Source organism: Ambystoma mexicanum, chromosome 10 (assembly GCF_040938575.1).
Source record: "Ambystoma mexicanum isolate Mex_15411 chromosome 10, UKY_AmexF1_1, whole genome shotgun sequence".
NCBI classification, from domain to species: domain Eukaryota; kingdom Metazoa; phylum Chordata; class Amphibia; order Caudata; family Ambystomatidae; genus Ambystoma; species Ambystoma mexicanum.
Window position 1 is genome coordinate 8,831,181 of NC_090932.1, and position 18,552 is coordinate 8,849,732.

The 18,552-nt window shown below is 49.1% G+C and overlaps 1 protein-coding gene across 5 annotated transcripts in view; it reads right to left on the bottom strand.

The window, feature by feature from the left end:
- OPA1 (OPA1 mitochondrial dynamin like GTPase) overlaps nt 1-18,552 on the bottom strand; it is a 1,475,337-nt gene that overhangs the window by 521,120 nt on the left and 935,665 nt on the right. For all 5 annotated transcript variants that reach the window (XM_069617417.1, XM_069617415.1, XM_069617414.1 and 2 more), the window contains one exon: nt 12,510-12,589. In XM_069617417.1, the coding sequence (XP_069473518.1) occupies nt 12,510-12,589 (80 nt within the window). The remainder of the gene's footprint in view (nt 1-12,509; nt 12,590-18,552) is intronic.

Here is an 18,552-nt window from a genome sequence, read left to right on the forward strand (position 1 = left end):
CACAGGCAAAGCCACTCTGATCACTGCCACCCACCTTCTCGGTCATCCGACCCATGAAGCGCGTGTCAATTGAGGCTTTCGCTGCCACCTTCTCGCACCCCCTCCCCTTTCGGCTGACTCCCACCCTGACACAGCCCTCTCCACGCTCCGCTCTGCTATATCTGATAGTCTTGATATCCTTGCCCCTGTCATGAGAATCCACCTGAAGCCCAAAGCCAAATGCAACTCCTGGTATGACTCGGATCTCGTCACCCTAAAACGCAAGTGCAGGGTGGCAGAGAGGAAATGGCGTGCTTCATGTACATCCTCTGACAAACTGGCCTGCCGCCTGCTCCAAAGGCAATACCGTCTCTCTGTTCTCACCAAGAAGAGAGCCCTTATCCGAGCCCGCCTCTGCTGCATCTAACAACTCGGCCAAACTCTTTAAAATCTGCAAGGAGCTTGCCAACCCTGCTGCAGTCTCTACCTCTCCTGTCCCCTCCCAGGCCCTCTGCACTGCACTGGCCTCTCACTTCATCTCTAAAACTCAGGACATCCTGTCCACGCTCTCCGCCTATCACCTCCCTCCATCTCTTCCTGGCTCTTCCTCTGGCCCTTCTGCAGCCACAGCTCCTCCCTCCTTCTCTGCCTTTCCCCTTTTTTCTGCTGACGAGGTTTCCAGACAAGTCTGATCTATGAAAGTCTCGTCTAAACAGGTTCACCCCTGCTCCTCCAAAACTATCAAGGACCACATCGACTCCCTGGCTCCTGCCCTGGCTGACTTTTGTAACCACTCCTTCGCCTCTGGAGTCTTCCCATCCCCCCCTTAAGCACTCCCTTGTGCACCCTCTTCTTAAGAAACCCTCTTCCGACCCCGCCTGCCCGGTTAACTATCGCCCAATCTCCATCACTCCCTTCCTGGGCAAGCTCCTGGAGAAACTGGCCATCTCCCAGCTCAACCTCCATGCTGAATCTGTTGGTAGTCTTCATGACCATCAATCTGGCTTCAGAGCTGCCAGAAGCACGGAAACTGCTCTCCTGAACATCGGTGAGGACCTGCTCTCGAACCTCGACTCCAACACTCTGTGTGTTCTCATTCTGCTCGATCTCTCTTCTGCCTTTGACACTGTCAACCATGGCATCCTGCTCAACCGTCTCTGTGATAACCTGGGTATCACTGGTCAGGCTCTGGCTTGGCTGACCTCTTTCCTTTCCAATCGACCCTCCCAGGTCCAACTGGGGCCCTTCCTCTCTGACATCTTCTCTACCTGTGGTGTCCCCCAGGGATCTAATCTCTCTCCCTGGCTTTTCAACCAGTATCTGGCACTCCTTGCCCACCGCATCGCCACTCTCTGCCCCAACTTTCAGTGCTATGCGACGATACCCAGCTCATTTTCAGGCTACCCTCGGCCTCCTCCTCTCCTTCCCTCATCTCCGACTGTCTGTCTGCTATCCAGGAATGGTGTGCCGCCAATGACCTCTGCCTTAATGCCAGTAAGACTGAGATCCTACTCATCGGCACACCCACTCCCTCCTTCCCTGCAGCGCTCTGGCCAGCCTATCTTGGCCCGCTTCCTGCTCCTACTTCCAAGGCAAAAAACCTTGGGGTCATCTTTGACTCCACACTCTCCATCTCTCCTCATATATCTGACGTCTCTAAGAAGTCACACTACCAGCTGCACCTCCTCAGAGGTATTCTTCCCTTCCTCTCCTTCCCCCAGAAGCTCACGGTCTCCAGAGCCCTGGTTCTCTCGAAGCTGGACTACTGTAACAGCCTCTATCTTAATCTGCCTGCCTCCACTCTCCGCCCTCTGCAACTCATCCAGAACAGGACTGCGAGACTTGTCCTTGGCCTCAAGCCCAGGGACCGTATCGCTCCAGAACTGAAATCTCTACACTGGCTCCCTGTGGCCGCGAGGATTAAGTTCAAAACCCTCTGCATTGTCCACAAGGCCTTCTGGGGCCTGGGGCCTAAATACCTTCAACTCTCTCTTCCTAAATATCTTCCTTCCCGAGCCCTTCGCTCATCTGTCTCCAACTCCCTCAGGGTCAGCCGCTTCTCGAAGCAACGAGCTGGGGGTAGATCTCTCTCTGCGGCAGGGGCCTCCCTCTGGAACAGCCTTCCTGCCTCCCTGAAACTTGAGGAGAACCATCTTCGGTTCCGGAAGCACCTCAAAACCTTCCTCTTTGCTTCTGCTTTCTCTCTACCTCTCCCCAGCTAAATTCTTCACTGAATCTGCACTGAACCTGCACCTGGCCCAGTCTCACCGACCTCGGTCCTTGGCCCAGCCACTCTCCACTTGCACTGCCTCCCTGGCAACCCCTGCACTGTGGGACTGTCTCTGCATCCCTACAGCCCCCCCTCCCAGCACTTGTCTGCACTTACCTTGCACTTGCCACCAGCTGGCCCTATTTATTTATTTATATTCTACTTACCCTGTTCAGCACTGCCCCCGCCCGCCCCCTTGCACTTTTTCCTTTCCCCCTACTCCTGCACTTGCGCGATCTGAATGACACCTGGCCTAGTAGGGTCGTTGTCTGTCTTCCCCCCTGAACCCCCTCCCTGCCTCGTCGCGCCTTGAAACACTTGTGTATAGGCGCGTTACAAATGCCATATCATATCATCCTATCATATCATATATCATATCATATATCATATCTCATATATCATATCATATATCATATCATATATCATATCATATCAAGGGTCCCTTTGCCCGGCTGGGCTCGACTTGCGCTTCGGCCAAGGAAGACTCGGCTTAGGAGGAATGTGGACTAGGCCAGGCACAGGAGCAGCAGGCAGACTTTGCTGTATCTCCGACACCAAGGTGTGGAGGGCCATAAAAATGTCCAAAGACATGTCCCTGGGCACTGGCTAGGGTGCAAGTGGAGCAGCCAGCAACGGACATGGACTGAAACAATTTGAAGTGTCACATGGCTGATTCAGTTCCCCTGGAGATCCCTCCTGGCATTTGGGACCAAGGCCTCCCTCATGATCCGACTAAAAGTCATCAGGCAAGTCCTCGTCCTCACAGCTCATATAAATGTGGGGTCACCTCCTCGGGGACCCCACAAACACTCCTTGGGACATCCTCACAGGCCTGTGCAGAAAGTGTGTCGGAGGTAGCAGCTCCCTTACCCGAATCTTTCAGGAAAGGTGCAACAATGGGATTCTACACCCTGGGAGGAGCCTCCATGGCAGTCGTGGTCATGACCGCTGCAGCAGTCTGAGGTTGCAGAGTTAGAGCCACCCTGAGAGTCGCCGTTGTAGTGCTAGTCGAAACCAGGGAAAGCACGGATAGTGAACGGAGGATAGCACAAGGGCAAACGTGCTGGTCTTGGAAGCAAGACCAAACAGAGGTTTGAATCCCGGATCTGCGCTTAGAAACCGAACTCGTATCAGTATTAATCGCGTTATAAAAAAAAAAAGAAAACAAACCACGGTCCTCACTGGGTCCCCCTTCATGGAAAGAGAAACTACTCACTGTAATGGTAATGATCTTTGAGGATTCTTCTCCCATATATTTCTCATCTTGACAGCTTTGCTGTTTGGAAACTTCGTGACGGGGGGGCATAGTGGATCGATGGCCGAGTCGAGGTCCGTCTTGTCCGGCTCTCGATAGTCGGCTCCAGAAGTTACATCAGGCATCATATATATAGCAGGTCACTACGCCCCCATGCTTCAGTTAAATTTCCCCCCCCCCCCGCTTGAACGCTGCAGAAGGAACAGGAGGAGGCTAATCAGCCAGTAAAAACTTTAACAGGGATACATCCTAACAGGGTGATCTCATACAACAATGATTGCATTTTTTTCTTTTTTTTAAGCATGAGATGGAAGTGGCCATTTAAGAGACATCACCAGATGCCTTCTCGTTTTGACAGAAGCGATAAGCCACAGAGCTTTCTGAGCGGGGATGGATGGGAGGGTTGATGAGGAATCTACATGAGAAGAATCCATAGAAAGATCATTACGGTGAGTTACTTCCCCTTCTATGGATTGCTTTTCTGCCGCAGATTCCTCATCATGATAGACTCCCCAAGCAGTTAGAATAAAGGAGGAGGGCAGAAAGATTTAAACTTGTAGATTAGGCAGAGCCGCCCTACCAAACCTTGCATCAGCTCCCTGTGCATCATGCAAGGCATAGTGCTTGGTGAAAGTATGTAAGGATGACCATGTGGCTGCCTGACATATGTCCCTAACATGAACTCATCTTTGGAGGGCTCTAGAGGCCGAAACCCCTATGGTTAAGGGAGCCCTGATGCCCGCTGGAAGATCCCTGCCTGCTGATTTGTGCATAAGCACAAAACAATCCAACGTGATATAATCTGTTTTGTTATGGCAAGACCTTTTCAAAACAAAGAATGGGCCACAAACAACTGGTCTGACCTACGGAACTCGGAAGTGCGAGTAACATAGAAGCTTAACGCTCTCTTTGGGTCAAGGCGGTGGAACCGCTCTTCCTCTTTCGAGGGATGTGGAGGAGGGTAAAAGACAGGCAAGTCGATAGACTGACACAAGTGCAACTTGAAGGCCCCTTAGGAAGGTACCCGGGCCTGACAGACTTTCTCACGAAAGACCTTAAAAAGGGAGGTTTGCAGCACAAAGCTTGCAGCCCGCTAACCCGCCTGGCAGATGTGATTTCCACCAAAAAGGATATCTTAAGGGATAACAACCAGAAAGAATACGAGCGCATAGGCACAAACGGAGCCGCCCTCAAGTAGGACAAAACCAGATTAAGATCCCAATCTGGGACAAAAAAGGGGGTTGGCGGAAACTTATTGAGAACGCCCTTTAGGAATTGGGCCATGACTGGAATAGTAACGAAGGAACCTTGGTCTGGGGATCTCTTGAACACAGACAGGGCCGCCAAATACCCTTTGACTGCGTTAACCTGAAGGCCTGATGAGGCCAGTGACAGGAGGAACTCCATCACTGTGGTGGTGGGGCAAGAGATGGGGTCAATCTTGCGTTCCCTGCACCACACATCAAATCTTCTCCACCTTCATGCGTACAGGGACCTTGTAGAAGGTATGCGTGCAGCCAGCAACACCTGAAGTACCTCATCTAAGAGGTCCCAGTCATACCTCATCGTCTCAAGAGCCATGCATGTAGGTTGATGGAATTCGAAGGTCTGGTGAAACATTCAACCTTCCAACTGGGTTAGGCAATCCGGATGCTGAGGCAACCGGTGAGGCAGACAGATGGTCAGATCCAAGAGATCTGAGTCCCACGTCGTCCTAGCCCAATCTGGGGCAATCAAGAGCATGGCCGCACAAAATCTCCTCAACCTCCTAAGAACCCATGGAATGACGGGAATCGGGGGAGAGGGAAGGTCCAATCCACCAGGATTGCGTCCCCCGGTGCCCCGTTGGCTGGGAATTCCCTCAAGCAAAACTGTTTGCACTCCATGTTGGACTCTGGCGTACAGATCTACTGCTGCAGGACAGATATCAAAGACCTCCTACAGGATATCCCGTCATACTTCCCCACTCGTGCAAGACCGTGCTCTGCCTGCTCAGAGCATCTGCCAAGGTGTTCTCCGTACCCCCCCAAATGAACTGCAGAGACCCAGATTTGGTTCTCCCGTAACCACAACCACAGCTGTATCGCCTTAGTGCAGAGGGGGGCAGGAGTGCACACCACCCTGCTTGTTGAGGTAGTGCATGGCAACCGTGTTGTCCGTCTGGACGAGGACATGCTTCCCTCTGAGAGACGGGGCAAAAGCCCTCAGGGCTAACCTGATGGCCCACAATTCCAGCCTGTTCATATGCCACTTGGCTTCTGATGGAGACCAGAGGCCGCTCACCTGAAAATCCTTGCAGTAAGCGCCCCAACGCTTCAGAGACGCATCCATGACCACTCAGGCCTGAAGGGTTCCCCCTCCAAGAGATTGCTGCGCTTGTTCCACCAGCTGTGTTCGCAGGCTACTTGGATGGACACTGAAAGGTGATCCGTGAGCGCTCCCGGATACTGAGAACACTGGTCCCTTAGGAGCCACTGAAGGGATCTCGTACGCAGCCTGGCCTCTGGCACTAGAAAAATACATGAGGACATGAGACCCAAAAGGCAGAGGAAAGAAGCCACTGGAAGGGTGGCGTGGTTCTGAAACAAATGCACCAACTGGGCTATGTTGCAGACTCCTTAGTTAATTCCTGTGCTTTTGATGTATTGGTACATGGAAGTAGTCATCCTGAAGGTCCAGGGAAACCACCCAGTCCTGCAGATTATGGAGTTGCAGAATCTGGGCTAGAATAACCATCTTGAACTTGTCTTTGCATAGGAACAAGTTCAGCAGCTGCAGATCCAAAAAAGGTGCGCAAGCTTCCATTATACTTTGGCACCAGAAAATAGTTGGAGTACCTGTAAAGACTGGGAATTGGGCCGCAGGATTGGTGTGCTGTGGCAGGAGTCATGATACCAGGGCCAACAGGTACTGGCGGTGTCAGGCAGCAGGAGCATGTTATTCCCAGGGAAACTATCACTGCCATCAGGGCTGGGCAGCGGGCACGCGACAGAAAACTTGGGAGGAGGCTGCCGTGACGGACCCTTAAGCCCGTATCGGCCCGTGCTGCTTGCTGGCGAATCAGTATTATGCAGGCACGGGCCGAGAACAGGACCCGGTGGGGACGCCGAGTTGAGCAGGAGCTGCAGTGTGCTTGTGGAGCTTTTGCTCCGGGTCAGTCCTGCCCCATGCTCACGTAGAGACAGGCGCATGACAAGCTAGTTTCCCGCAGCGCTGACCACAGTCTGGTGGGTCCTGCTTGTTCAACGCTCTTTGTTCAACAGCTTGGGGACACAGAGGACAGTTCACCAGGCCAGAGATAAGCACCACACTGAAAATGTACACTATTTGTGAGAACGCTTAACATGTGGAGGCACATTAAGACAAATTGGGACACAGGGGCAAAAGACTTATCCTGATAAATTATCAGGAATATAGAGAGATAATTCCCTACTCAGTGAAGAGGTGTAATTCATGGAGAGAACGTTAAAGAATCTGTGTTGCCGCTAAAACCATTGCTACACTTCTATGTTGTACTGTGCCACATGTCCTTGTGCTGCTTGCTTCAGAGTCTCTATGGCACCAGTTAATGTGATTGTTACACTGTCATACAATCATCTGCTTCTGGTCATGCTATGTAGGAATGTGTGTGTTAAAAACTGGAGAACAGGAGAGTGAAAGCTTAAGAGCTGATGACCTTGATTAAGGAAGGGTTTTCTGGCTTCACAGGTGGGCAGAAGTTTTCAGGAGATACTGAGAGAGGTTAGGCTGGGGCATCAAATTCAGGGTATGTTTAACCAGATTAATACATGTTACTTGGATTACGTATGTATGCGTTTCCCTCACTTCTCCTACCCATCCATTTATGTTCCCTAAAACTCTATCTGGTGTTCCTAATTCCCCCTACCTATCCAAAACATCTACCTATCCCTCTTCTCCCCACTGGCTGCCACGTGATGCCCTGGTACTCATAACCAGGAACCCGTGCCAATCTAGGGTGGCAGGTCAACTTCCATTCGGCTTCTGTGGTCAGGGTGAAGTTGTGTTACTTCCGAAGGTGGGCTTGACAGTACCCTTCCCTCGTTCGGAGCACAGACCTAGCTCGATGGTGCTTTTTGACATAAGCCTATAACCTCCTAAAGTAGAAGGGAACAAAGGGGTGGTCTGAGGACCATGGTGTCCGTGGGTGCGCTAAAGGAATGGAATGTAATATCCCTACCGAATGACCTGAAGTCCCAAGTGTCGGACGTGGTCTCACAGAGAAAGCCTCTCCCCTCTGGTGACGAACAGTAAAGCCCATCACAGAGGTTTAGTGCCCTGCGGCACCGTGGGGATAGCAGACGTTATGTTATATGATATGATATTTATAATGCGCTTAATATCCAGAGCTTTCTAAGCGCGGACCCGGGGATCGAACCTGTGTTGCTCCATGTCGTCTTGCTTCCAAGGTGAGCACGTTGCCGCTGAGCTTTCCTCCGAGATGCCTGTGCAACGCCCCCCCCCTCCCTGGGTACCCCTTCCTCTCCCTCTCGGGAAACATCTGTCCTGTCCTCTTCCTGGGACAGACGTACCACAGTCCCTCAGGATGAAGGTGGGAAAGGGACAAAAAAGCCTGCCCCGAGATGACATCTGTGTGGAAGGCTGTTGCACTGCTAGCCCCAAAGACTTAGTAGCCTTGGACAACTGAACCTTCTGGAGGATGTCTGTCTTCGCTCCAAAAAGGTTAAGGCCGTCAAAAGGGATATCCAAAAGTCTAGATGTCTGTCACAAAGCCTTCACGTCCTTAGCCACGAGTGGCACCTAACCACAGTGCTAGTGGCCATGCCCCTTCCCGCACAGTCTGCCGTGTCCAGTCCCGACTAGCACCTGCCTTCTTGCCGTCAGAGACCAAGGACTAGAACCTACCCCTCACGTTTCCCCATGTGACACACTCTGCCGCTTTAGATGCTGCAGTCCGAAGGAGAACTTTGTCATGGGGCAAGTGGCATTTACAGCAAGCAGTGCAAGAATGCTCAACGAGAACAGCTTCTTGCCTGTATGTCAAACCTCTTACTTTCATTGTCTGGTGAAAGGGACGGGAAGTTAGAGGTCTTCAGGATAGCTGTCGCGGAATGCACCACCACGCTCTCAGGTGAAGCATTGGAAGAAAGGCCAGATCCGAGGGAGCCTCGCCAGATTCATGTCCACTGCCAGAGCAGAGGCAGGTTTCTTCCACATCTCCAGTACAGGGGCCTCCACTACCACCTTAAAGGGCAGGAGTGAGACGTATTCCTGTGGAGCCATGGTGTCCACTGTACCGGTCGGTGCGGAGGCCTCCTCCGCCAACGGCGGGGCCTGCCAGAGCCAAGACACCTCTGTCTCCATCTGGTCCAGGTCCGGGCCCATAGGCGTACAGGAGTCGACCATAGAGGGTATCCTGACGATCGCAAAAAAAAGACAGTGTAACCCTGTGACGCTTTAGCTGTGGCAGACAGCGCCTCTGCCACAAGAACCGGAGCCGCCTTGGCAAAGATGTCCAACATGTTCAGGCAAAATGGCTCCCCTTGCTCAGGTATCGAGGACTGGGTGGGAAAAGGTATCTGTGCCAGACGCTCAGGGGACTCCCTAGATTGGGTCTTTTCTTTAAAGAAAACCATGCATGCCAGTTCGATGACTCACTCGGGGAGCAGGACCCCTTCCGATGCTGCATCTTGTCCTTTTTCTTTGCACAGAGCCTGCTCCTCAGAGTGTCGTTCTGCATCGTGCAACCTCGACCGAGGCTGCAGAGCTTCCCCCTTTGACTTCTTTACCACCTTCTCCCGCAGGGCCTTCTGGTGCATTGACTGGCATGACTCGCAATCCTGGATGTCATGGTCCTCACCCAAGAAATACAAACAAATCCGGAGTGGATCCGAGACTTGACATTTGCCTGCCGCAGTCAACGCACAGCTTGAAGCCAGAGGTCTCGGACAGAGTAGGCATGGCTTACTTCCAAAGTAAGTTAGAAAAAGCGAGACAAGAGTGCATGGAAAAAAAAGTAACAGAGGTCACGCGGCGCAATGCCTCTATATATACTGGCCCGACATCTTTTTCCTCTTCAATGCTTTGCTGGAAACGTGTTGCTTGAGGCCATTGTGAAGAACCCATGGTGATAGCAAGACATAAAAGTGATCACAGTTCGAGTGTGTTTATTGCACAATCAATTCTATATGAAGGTTGGAAAAATGCCTATTCTAAACCTAAATCTAAAATGGGAGCAAGCGTCGACCACCAAATGAAAAATAAGGCCGTCCTAGTAGCGTTGTCAAATAAAAAGGGCCTATAATAAGAAACCTACTGCCAAGCATAACAAATACAAAAATGGGTGTAGGATAGTTTTCAAGAAAAGAAAGACGTGTTCTCAAATAATATATCAGGATGCGGTAGCCTGGGTCCCCCTTCGCCATGTTTTGTGCACGGGGTAAGATGGAAGTTTAGAGCACAGCACAGTCTCTGGCTTATCCAGCATGAGAAAACAATTCTATGGCATTTCTTAGGACCGTCAATGGCCAAATCTCATTTCCTTTGAAAGTCTCTTGCCTTCAAGGCCAAAGTGTTCAAATAACAAAACAAAAAAGTTCCTTTAACAAATGAAAAGTTTGTTTCCAATGTTCGCTGGCTGATGGGTTCTCCCCTGGATCCCCCTCTTCTGGGCGCTGACCCGGAATTGTATTTCTCAATTTATATGTCAGTTCTTTTCTTACTTGAAGTTTGGATGATAGCTTCATCTCTGCATCTCCTCCAGCAGGCTTGGACCCTTCTTCTCTGGCATTCCTCCTTCGGGTTCACTCTTGCCGTCTCTCAATTTTTGCTTTCACTTTCAATCATAGGGTGACAACTTTTCACCCTTGGATCCCCTCTGCCGGGCTCCGACCCCTCTCCTCTCGATTCTTAGCCTCCCTTCACCGGTTTTAATGTGGCTCTCTATCAGGGTGATAGTGGCTCATCTCTAGCTTCCCCTCTTCTGGGCGCTGACCACTCTTTACTATGAGCGTACTATCTATTACACAGTTCAATGTTTGTGGGATTCACTTCCCTTGTCTTTCAACAGTTTGTAGATCAAAGCCTTTCGATTGTACAGGGATTTTTCGTGACCCTGAGTATGACCACTTTGACCTCCTGTGGTCTGCTGGTATCTGTAGTTTCTCTCCGACGGGGATCGACCAGCGTCTCTTGATTTAGTACCCACCTGGTGGCGGTTTCCTTCTGCAGCTGGTCTCCCCTTAACACTTTTACGGTTCATTACGCAGTTCCTTCAACTTGGTACAAACTTGACACTTTGTGATTCTCTCACTCACACAGCCCGGCTCTCATCGATTCTCCCCTCGACTCACCGGCTGTGATGAAGTGTTTGTTTGGCCTTTGGCTTTCCTTGAGTCAAGGCCGGTACCACAGGCTCTTCCCTTGCTCCTGCTTGTCGGCCTAGGCTGGCACTGTGTACTGTTGACATCTGCTGCAAGACACTCGTGCTATTGTTCGCAGTCTTAGGCCCTTCTCCATGATGGTTCCGCGGGTATGGGACGAAAAGGGCAAGGTCACTTTTTCTCTCTTCGCCACCCTCTCGATTCATGCCACCTTTCTCCTTCCCTTGAACTGCTGCGCCTGCGTAGCTGTGCTGTCGAGCTGTCTACCGTGCTCACACAGTCCTCTCTTACTCAGTTTATAGTGATTCCATGGAAAAAAAAGCAACGACAAACCAAAGCATCTAATAAAAAGCATCGAATGCCAAAGCATCAACAGACTATCTTTTACATGAAGTCCATCGAAAATATAAATGGACTGGTTTCAATGGAAATGCACTTTTACATGTAAAAGATAGCATTTCAATGCCTTTTTTTTTAAAAAAAACTTTAAAACGTTACATGGAGCTGCCAAGTGCTGAAAGTTCGGCACTGGCCAGCTCCTTGTAAAGTTTGAATTCTTTTTGTATATTGGGGGGAGGAGGGGCTGGGACATGTCAAGTAGACGGGGCTTACATCAGTCCGTTGTCTTGGGTGTGTAAAGGTGTTTGTGTCGGAAAAGGGGGGGTGGGTGTTGGAGTGTCAAAGTATCCTACAGGGTTGGAAGGGAAAGGGGTGTCACATGGGATTATGGCTTTCGTATTTGGGTTTGGGGTGATCTCGGAAGGGGGGGTTTTCAAGATAAACGAGAATGACTGGAGTTCTTATCGTGGCCTGAATATCGAGGATTGTGGGAATGGTAGAGAGTTGTCAAAGCAGCCTTGGAGCTCGGAAAATGACAGAAGGACAGGATTGGTAGGGTTCTTGAAGCAGACAGGAATAACTGGAACCGTGAAATAAACCAGGGGGATTAAGGAAACTGTAGTGCCTAACCAGAGTAGAAAGCGGCAGTCAGAGTTGTGGTTCGTAACAAGTTTACCAGAGGTGAATGTATTGTAGGCTTTACTTTGGGTAAGGACGATTCAATGGGTGGAAGAGATGTGGGAACAGTTTATAAAAAATTCTGAGACTTCAATCCCCTCACCATCCTCCCAGTGATGGTGCTGCGTTTCACCTGGGGTATTCCCTCGAGCTTACCCTCAGGTTCCCCTACTCAGGTGATCCTCCCCCATTGGTCCACCCACAGGAACTGAATCCAACAGCGATGGCCAGGTCCTGGCCACCTGATAATGAGATTCTCAGGGGTCTTATGGGGAGAATACCCTCAGGTTTCTCACACCAGCCTTACAGCGGCCGTAAGGTGGCAGGCATCCGTTCTTTATCAGGAAAAAGAGCTCAGATGGCAGAGCCAGAAAACTGCCAGTCTCCCCCTTCTGGTGCCCATTCATTTACCCACTGCAAAGTCTACAGGAAGCATTGCCTACATCCAGTGCACGCACAGTTTGTTTGCAGAACAGTTTGCAGTCCGAGAGGTGCACCCTGTAGGTGGTTGAGGTGGGTTTCATGAATGTATGTAGCACCCTCATTAGAGTCCATGCTTTCTGCAGTTTGGGAAGAGGGGTCCCTCTGCTTGCTGGCATAGATAGTCTTGCCATGTATGTGCCATTACCTGCTCTGTGTTGCGCGTTGTCCAGTAAAGCCACCTCTCCTTCCAGTCTGGGCCAACCATGTCGTAAATGACAGAGTCCGCTAGGAGAAATCAGAATATTTGAGGTGTAATTTACAAATAACATTAAACACACATTTAAAAGGAAACTGAACAGTAAACTAGGCATACTTGAGACATCTGGTTCTGTCAAAAGAATGTACACACTTCAGAGAAAAAAATCTCTTGCTACCTTTATAAAGAGCATGATTTCAGAGTAGAGAAGTAACAGTGATCAGGAATTTCAAAGTGACAAGGCATGGGACTTTGTGGCATTGTCTAGGCCTCTCTAGCTTTGCTGCATAGTGAGATTTGAAATAAACAAAGGCAATATAATGTCATAGGTGCCCAGAATGTATATGTACTTTTGGGTTTCAGATACAACAATGTGCAAAGGAAGCAAATGGCTAAAGATTCCAGGATAAAGTCGAGTAATCAAATTGTAATTCAGGAACTTAGTCCTTTGCTCTCCCATCTTCACAGCTTGTTGCAAACAGTGTGTAGTAAGTGAACTGTGTTGTGAGGTAGTTAGGACCTAGTAGAAAAACAATACTGCACAGGTGAAAAGTTACAATGTTGGACTCTTTGTTCCTGTGCAGTATATAGAACCTTAGGTAGGCTGTTAGAGTAGACACTCAGTGGCAATTACATTAGGGCAGTCTGTGATGCATCTATATATTAACATTTATTCCATGCTCCAACAGAGTATACTTCAAGAACAATGGAGCAAAGACACACCATGGTTGCAGAACACCAGATTTCAAACATTTAGGATTTGTAATAGTCAGGTCCTGCAGGAGCTCATCAGTAGCGCAGAAGGTTTGTGGGTGCTTTACTCACTAAAGGCACTAATTTTGTTCTAATTCCTGAATTGGTGGTTGTGGGCTCCTCTAGTGGGGTTTGGTAGAGGAATGTGGTTGGTTTCATCAGATTATTTTAACCCTTAAAGTCCAGGAAATAGTTTCTGTCCCAAGTGAAGATGGCAACAGGGCAAATTGGTGTTGTCTGGCTCGGAGGGAACCCGCTGGCGACTTGGAATGCTGACCACATTCTAAAACTGCCTTTCATCCAAGTAGGCCAGGAAGCCGTTCCAGTTTACGCCGAGCTCCTTCCTCCCCAAGTTCTAGTCCAAGTGAAAATTTGTTGTGAACATTGAAATAAGTTATTCCCAACACTGGGGCTACATGGGGTTGAGACTGGACTGATATGGTGGGACGCTTGCAAGGTAGTTAAATATATCTGATAGATTATAGAAGATAAGTGTTTTGGAACATATTCCCATCATTGCCAGCAACACTAAAGCACTGGAGCAGTCTTTTTGATAATTATTTTGCTGAATAAGTGACTGGTGTGTGAGCCGCGGTTATTTGCATCTGTACATGTTGAAGCACGAGACGCAACACTGGTTGGAGAGTGGTGTGACAACACAACTGACAACTAAAGCCTGCAAGGAAATGAAATGCACCTCAATTTCAGAGAAAACCATCAAGCAGAAGAGAAAGGATCAATCGTGTGGAGGGCAGGACTGCCTAGTCCATGCAAGTCAATTTCAGAGACAGTAAAAGTTCAACATGGCAGTTCAGCGGATAGCTTTGCCCATTCTGACAGCGAGGGTGTTTTCCCGAGCCAGTCGGCCCCAGAGGTGAGTTGAGGGAGTTGGTAGGGCTATAGTCTGTTCCTTCCACACGTGCGTATATGAAAATGTAAAGTTCCACTTTTGCTTGAACTATACCTGCGGTGCCCTGTTCTGGCCAATGTTTTCTTTCTTTTATTTGAGGACTACAAAGCCCAGAAATCTTTGTGGTGGCGGAGCGATCACGCAATCCACCAGCGAGAGTCAGCTGTGAACAGCAAGCAAGCGGAACGTCGCTATCTGTAGACCAGCCATGCAGATGCTCATCACACACGTAGCACCATCTTGACAGACAGACTCAGATTGTAACAGCCACCATTGCGAATTACCAGCTGACCCCCTAGTCAAAAAGTGTTGGGCTTATAGAGGGTATTATATGTTCTCAAGTCTGTAACCCCACCTCTAAGGTAGGGGGAAGTAGGGAACGGGTCAGTGTGCATTGTAAAAGAGAAGAGGAGGAATGAGGTGAAGGGAGGACGGTGCAGTCAGGAGTGGAGAAGAGTCGCAGAGCGTGTGCAAGGTGAGGTATTTCTTGGTGAGACAAAATAGTACTTGGTGTGTGTGTGTGTGTGTGTGTGATAAGTGTAGCGAGTGACTGAGTTTAAGTGTTTGAGTAGGGGGAGTAAGAGGAAACCAGGTGAATGGGAGAGTGAAAGGAGGGGGACTGTGAAAGAAGGAGGGGAGGAGTGCAGGGGAGAGCAGTGATTAGTAGAGCGTAGGGGGAGGAGAATGACGTAAAGATTAGTAGGAGGCGAGAAGGGAGTGGGAAATAGTGGAGTTGATGGAGTAGAGGAATAAAAGAGTGTAGGAGAGAGGAATACAGGGGAGGGATAGTAGTAGAGAGGGGAGTGAAGAGTAGCACTGAAAAAGTGTGTCAGGTCCAGTCTTTAATCTTCCTGCAGGAGTGATGCCGACCCACCAGACCCTCTAAGTATGCCTGTCCAACAGTCTCCTAGTAGATATAACTACCAAGCTGGCAAACCCAAGGGGAAAGGGGAATGGAGAAAATAAAAAAATGCAGATCTTCACTGGCACGCAATGACGCCCTCTGGAACTGGATTGATAGATGATGCCTCTGTGTCTGAAAATATAAGCACAATTACACATAGAATAATGTTTGCTCTACTCTTACTTACAATGTAGCTTTAATTATGCTTTACCACCCTCCTTCTAAATACCTGCTGCCTATGCTTGAAAGCCGATAGGCTTCAATTAAGTTTCAATAATGTTGTCAAAAAGTCTTTAGGAAATGTGTCTTTTGCTTTTTTCTTTCACTGAATACTTCCTTATTGAACTCTTAGCTCTGCTTTAGAACTGTTGCCTCACACGTTCTCATATCTCTTTAAATGTACTATACGTTCCTTTTGCAGCTTGCATTTAAATTACTTATGAAGAAATGTTCATATTGACTTTCTTTTCCTCTATTCAACAAATCCTCTGAAAGTACACGTTGAATATTTCTAGTAAAATTATCCACTCTTAACAGAACTGCTTTACTTAATGTTGTCTTTAAGGTTCTGGTTGGTTGCCTCCAACAAATCTGCTGATTATTCAATCTTGAATCTCCTCAGGAAAAAACGCAATGCACCGTGCAATCTCCACTTGTAGACTCGAAGTGAAATCCCTTCAGAAGTAAGCAACGCTCACGACGCGTATTACACGTTAGCAGGTTCTTTACTCAAATGTTCTCACAACGGCTAAGGCGCGCGACGAAGAGAAATACACATGGAAAAGTTTGTTAATATATGGGATACATTACTCACCGTAATCGTATTTCTGATGCTTGTATCTGCTTAGATTCACATGCTGTGCATAGGCCGACATCTAGTGGAAGCTGCGGAGTATTACAGTTTGTTTTTTCGAAACTCGAAAATGGGCGTCGACACAGGGCGTGCCAGTAATACTATCCCTAGTGTGACGTCCACTGTACCCAAGATCCCTCACGCGTCTAGGATCCTCAGATTGTATTTTTTCTGACATGAGGTAGCATGAGGAGTAGCGTGAGTACAGATAATCCAAGCAGATAGATAGAAAGGTAAGACTACAAGCAACCAAGCGCCTTTTCTCAGAGGGGTGGAAGGGTGGGTCGCATGTGAATCTAAGCAGATACAAGCATCAGAAATACGATTACGGTGAGTAATGTATCCCTTCTGAGGCTTGTGGAATCTGCTTAGATCACATGCTGTGCATAGATTAGCAAGCAGTACCTGAAGAAGGAGGTGGGATGTGAGAAGGGTCATGAGCAAATAAGTGTCTTAGAACCGCTTGTCCCACTTGTGTATCTGCCTTGGAATGGGTGTCAATGCAGTAATGCTGAGTAAAAGTGTGAATAGAGCTCCAAGTAGCTGCTTTGCAAATGGTGTCAAGGGGTACATTTGCAATGAAAGCCAGAGTGGCCCCAATGCCTCTAGTAGAGTGGGCTCTTGGCGTGAAAGGCAGAGTTCTTTCAGAGAGTGAGTAACACAGCTGGATACAGTTAATAATCCACTTCGAGATGGCACCTTTAGAGACGCGATCCCCCTCTCTGCCTGTAGCTACAGAGACAAACAGTTGATCTGTTTTCCTTAGCGGTCTGGCTTTATTTACATAGTAGAGGACCGCCCTACGCACATCTAGGGTGTGTAGTTTCACCTCAGCCGAGCTTTGAGGGTCCTGGAAGAAAGCCGGAAGCTCGATGGACTGGTTTACGTGGAATTTAGATATAAACTTAGGTGAGAACCTGGGGTGTGTACGTAAAACCAGTTTTTCTTTATGGACAGTAAAGAAGGGATCCTGCACTGACAAAGCCTGAATTTCACTGACCCTTCTTATAGAAGTAATAGCTACTAAGAAGGCCGTTTTATAAGTCAGGTGTTTGAGACTGCTTTTATGCATGGGCTCGAAAGGGGGGCCCATGAGCTTAGATAGCACCACATTAAGGTCCCACCCTGGTGGTGGGTTTGAAATAGGAGGGTGAAGTCTCTTTACTCCTTCCATGAAGGCTTTAACTACTGGTACTTTCCACCACGAGACCTTGTTATGGGAAGTGGTGTATGCCGACAGGGCTGCAAGGTGTACTTTCAGCGAGTTAAAAACCAATCCTGCATCTAGCAGGTGGAGCATGTATGTAACAATAGTGGAAGGAGTGCAATCAACTGGGTTGATTTGTCTACTCTGGCACCAGATAACGAACCTCTTCCACTTGTCAAAGTAACAGTGCCTTGTGTTTGGTTTCCTAGATTCCTTTAGGATGTCCATACACCTCTGTGGTAATTTAAGATGTCCAAACTCTATGACCTCAGGAGCCATGCTGCCAGGTTCATTGAGTTGGGTTGTTGATGCACTGTTTGACCTTGGTGCTGGGACAGTAGGTTGTACCAGGCTGGAAGTTTGATGGGCTCGCACACCGCCATCCTGCATAGGTGTGGGAACCACGGCTGTCTTGCCCACATAGGAGCAACTAGGACGAGCGTCATCGACTCTCTGTTCATCTTGTTGACCACCTTCCTGATGAGGAGTTGGTGGAAAGGCGTACGCAAACATCCCTGACCAGTTCATCCACAGGGCGTTCCCCCTGGGAGTCTGGTTGGGGGAACCTGGATGCAAATCCTGGGCATTGTCTGTTTTCGCTTGTGGCGAATAAGTCTATAGTGGGGAAACCCCACAGAGAGAAGATATTTTCTACGACCTCTCTGTGTAGAACCCATTCGTGTTCCTCTGGGAGGGGGTCTCTGCTCAGAGCATCCGCTAGGGAATTGAGCTCCCCTGGAACATGTTGTGATGACAGGAAGATGTTCCGTCTGAGTGCCCATATCCAGATTTTCTGGGCAAGCTTGGACAGATTTGGCGAACAAGTCCCTCCTTGCTTGTTTAGGTAGAACATGGCTGTTGTGCTGTCCGTCCGGATTTGCACTGACAGGTTTAGTAGGTGGGGCTCGAACGCTTGAAGCGCTCTGAATACTGCCCGAAGCTCTATCAGGTTGATGTGGTTCTTGGCGACTGAGGGAGACCAGAGACCCTGAGCTGTGTGGTGGAGATGGTGAGCTCCCCACCCCGTCAGATATGCATCGGTAGTGACTACTGCCTGTACTTCGGGATCATAAAAGGGTTTTCCCTGTGCAAGATTCTCTTTTCCACCAGCGAAGGCTTTGTACTAGTGTTGGCGAAACGACCACAAGATCGTCCCACTGACCACTTGCCTGAGACCACTGTTTCGCCAACCATTCCTGCATGGGACGCATGCGCAGGCGTGCATGGGGGACCAGGTAAATACATGACGCCATCATGCCCAGCAAACGCATTGCTTTGCGTACCGTTATTTGGTGACCGGACTGATATTGCGGAATTTGCAGTAGTATATTCCGAATTCTTTCCTCTGAAGGAAAGGTCAACCCC